Source organism: Cupressus sempervirens, chromosome 8 (genome assembly GCF_028749045.1).
Source record: "Cupressus sempervirens isolate cs-2001-9-10 chromosome 8, ASM2874904v1, whole genome shotgun sequence".
In the NCBI taxonomy this organism is placed as follows: Eukaryota; Viridiplantae; Streptophyta; class Pinopsida; order Cupressales; family Cupressaceae; genus Cupressus; species Cupressus sempervirens.
In genome coordinates, this window is record NC_143125.1 from 7,755,382 (window position 1) to 7,758,338 (window position 2,957).

General features: G+C 38.1%; 1 protein-coding gene across 1 annotated transcript; it reads right to left on the reverse strand.

Annotated features, from left to right (window-relative positions):
• Positions 1 to 587: 587 nt before the first annotated feature.
• On the reverse strand, positions 588 to 2,646 carry LOC149541299 (Phosphoglycerate mutase family protein). The gene is made up of 2 exons (XM_089796592.1): positions 2,177 to 2,646; positions 588 to 1,180 (listed from the first exon to the last, which is right to left on the reverse strand). The coding sequence occupies exons 1-2, from the start codon at positions 2,637 to 2,639 to the stop codon at positions 768 to 770; spliced, it is 876 nt and encodes a 291-aa protein (XP_089652718.1). The 5' UTR covers positions 2,640 to 2,646; the 3' UTR covers positions 588 to 767.
• Positions 2,647 to 2,957: the final 311 nt, after the last annotated feature.

The window sequence follows — 2,957 nt, forward strand, 5'->3', positions numbered from 1 at the left end:
AATGTTTTTCACGTTTTTGCTAAAAGCATATTGCTTTAAATTATGGACCTCCATAGTACTGTAGACTCAGGTCCAAAACTTTTGTATGCCATTATTTTATTGGAATTCGAATGACCAACTGAAAACTAGACGGTGTTTCAAGCGTACATAGAAATAGATTTTCATATATCAAGTTGGAGTTTTTCATGGTTATTCTGAGAAAAGTAACAAAGACTATTTCACCTGCAAGATTCCTCAATTTTCTCTGAGCAGCACCTGATGGGTAAACAGCAATAGCTTGCCTGCATTTGCTCAAGGATATGGCAAGTTACCAAATGACCTGTAAGACATTGGATATGGCATTGATAACAAGGGAGCATGCTTGTGTTATAAGAATCAGTTATGGCAATTATAATAAGGGAATATGTTTGTACTGGGGATGTTGTGCTGGCCTCGTACCTTCGGTTTGCATTCCAATGTATGCATTCATTTTAATAAGTATTTGCTATAAACAATGTCTCACAAACCGCCTCTTTCTGACAGTTGTATCTCTTGCAAGACATTCCTTTCTCATATCTCATATTTTCTGATTTTGTTTCCAACATACATAATAAAAAGAGATTATTCATATAAACCAAGCGATTTCACATTAACATAAAGACCAACCCTCATCAATGAATCTTTTAGGATCAACATCGCAAAAAGAATCTGTGATTTCAATATTAGAATAAATACTGTGTCTTCATCATTCTTAGGAGAGACTTCCACGTTAGTTTCATTATACTCCTTCAGTCATCATTGTTACTATTATTGATTCCTTCATCTTGTTCATCGTCTTTGAAGTGATCGAAGAAATCATTAAAGAACCAGGGGCACCCCTCATTCCACTGCCCTCTGTTAGCTCTGGCTCTCCATTCCTGGTCTACAATCATTTCCTCTGTGAGACCCCACTCCAAAAGCTCCTCTCTGCTATGATGAACAGCAAGGCTGTATTCTCCACCCATTCCCAACTGCATTACCCTTATTTCGCAATTTTGAGGATTATTGAGAAGTTCAAACTGTTCTACTGTCCACTTGAACCATCTCATCAGAAATACTCTTGATGTCAATCCATGGGAGATTATCACCAAGTTCAGGTCAGAGCTCCCATGACGATTGATCCTGTTCATATCTACGTCCCTCCACAATGATTCAAGAAAACCTGCAAACAGTAAAATCAGTTTTGCTCAATTTATATGTTATGGTTTTGATGTGGAAGCCTCAAATAAAAACATCCTATGAGCAAGGAAACTCTCTGTGGTAAATGAAGCATGTTATACAATACTATACGATGCAGGAAATGAGAAATACAAGTTAATTCAACTTTAGTTAATAAATGAGATATTGAAGAACGATGAGAATCAATTATGACACTCTCAGCAAGGGCTTTTCATTTGGACGATGAGAATCAATTATGACACTCTCAGCAAGGGCTTTTCATTTGTATGATGAATGAAAACCAGAACTCAAAAGTATGGTTGGAAAATCCAGTTTTCCCCCATTTTATTCAGAACACATGCCGGAGTTGTGTAGTTTCAATGAACTATAATTCTAAAACTCAACTAGGTCAAAATTAACACAACTGTTGCCTTAAAAAAAATAGAGTATCATTCAAATTTGGGATTTTGAGAATCAAATTGTCTGCAGTCGGAAGTCTTCCCTATATTTTGGACAATAAAAATACCAAGAATTTAATTCCCAAGGAGACACACCTTCATTGTTTTTATTCCGAACTTGAAAACTCCCTTGGTATCTCAGATGCAAGCTATCAAAAAACAAAAACGCATCGCTTAACAATATAATTTTCTGAAACTTATAGATTTTCACACAGTGATCTCAAAAACAAGCTCTGAAACATCACCACACAGTTAGCACATTGTGAATGATCACTCAAAAAAATGGTTTTAATTTAAAAACTGATACGGTGATTTCAAAACAAGATATTAAGATGGCGATATTGCTTGCACAGATTGATTTTGCCGAGTAGAAAGCCCATTATTTAAAGATACTCTTTAGTCCTTATTTTAGAATCTCGATCGTCCAGGATTATAGATGCAACCAAAATCAACTGAACTTTTAACGTCTAGAATGAGGGAAAAAATAACATTCGAAAATCCAGAAAACGGTGAAAACCTAATAAAACGTTCAACATTCTTACTTGTAACACGATCGAACACATCTGCTGCAGATTCGCCCTCGGGAAACCTATAAAAGAATCTCCCAAACTTCTCTCTCGTCTTCTTAATAATCTTCATCCTCTCCTCCTCCTGGAAATTCCCAAAATCCTGCTCCCGGATTCGAACCTCTTCCCTCACCCCAATTATCTTCTCCCTCTCAAAAGCCCTACCAACACCCCTAAGGGTAGAAAGCGTCCGCTTGTAAGGAGAAACATAGAAATAAACCTTCCAGTCCTCTGATCCTCCCTCGTTTAAAATCTCTCTCACCCTTCTTCCACATTCTTGTGCCTGCTCCATACCCCGATCGGTCAGCCCGATCTGGTGGTCTGGAGTACGTGTATACATGGAATCATCCACGTTTCCTTGGCTTTCTCCATGCCTCACAAGAATTATCCTGCGGGGCAACCATAGCTTCTTTTGCTTCACAATGTCTTCTTGTGCCATCTCTAGTATCTCCCAACATTTTTCCCCACTTTTTATAGAATTTCTGTGAAACCGCTGAGTTGGCTTTAAAATTTTTTTTCTTCATGACTTCGTCGGCACGATTTTCATGACTGCTTCCGCGTCTGTTGATTGACATTTCCGTGTTGTGTAGAAGATAGATTTTTAGGTGTGTGTTCGACCGCAGATTGATCAGCAGGCAGGCCCACTGATTCCAGTTAGGTTTTCGTTGTCAGCCTCCATTACCTGTTTTTTGGCCCATGCTTATCCATGGAAAATGGGGGGTTTTGGGTGAATTCAATTTCTTCTCGAAGGAAATTG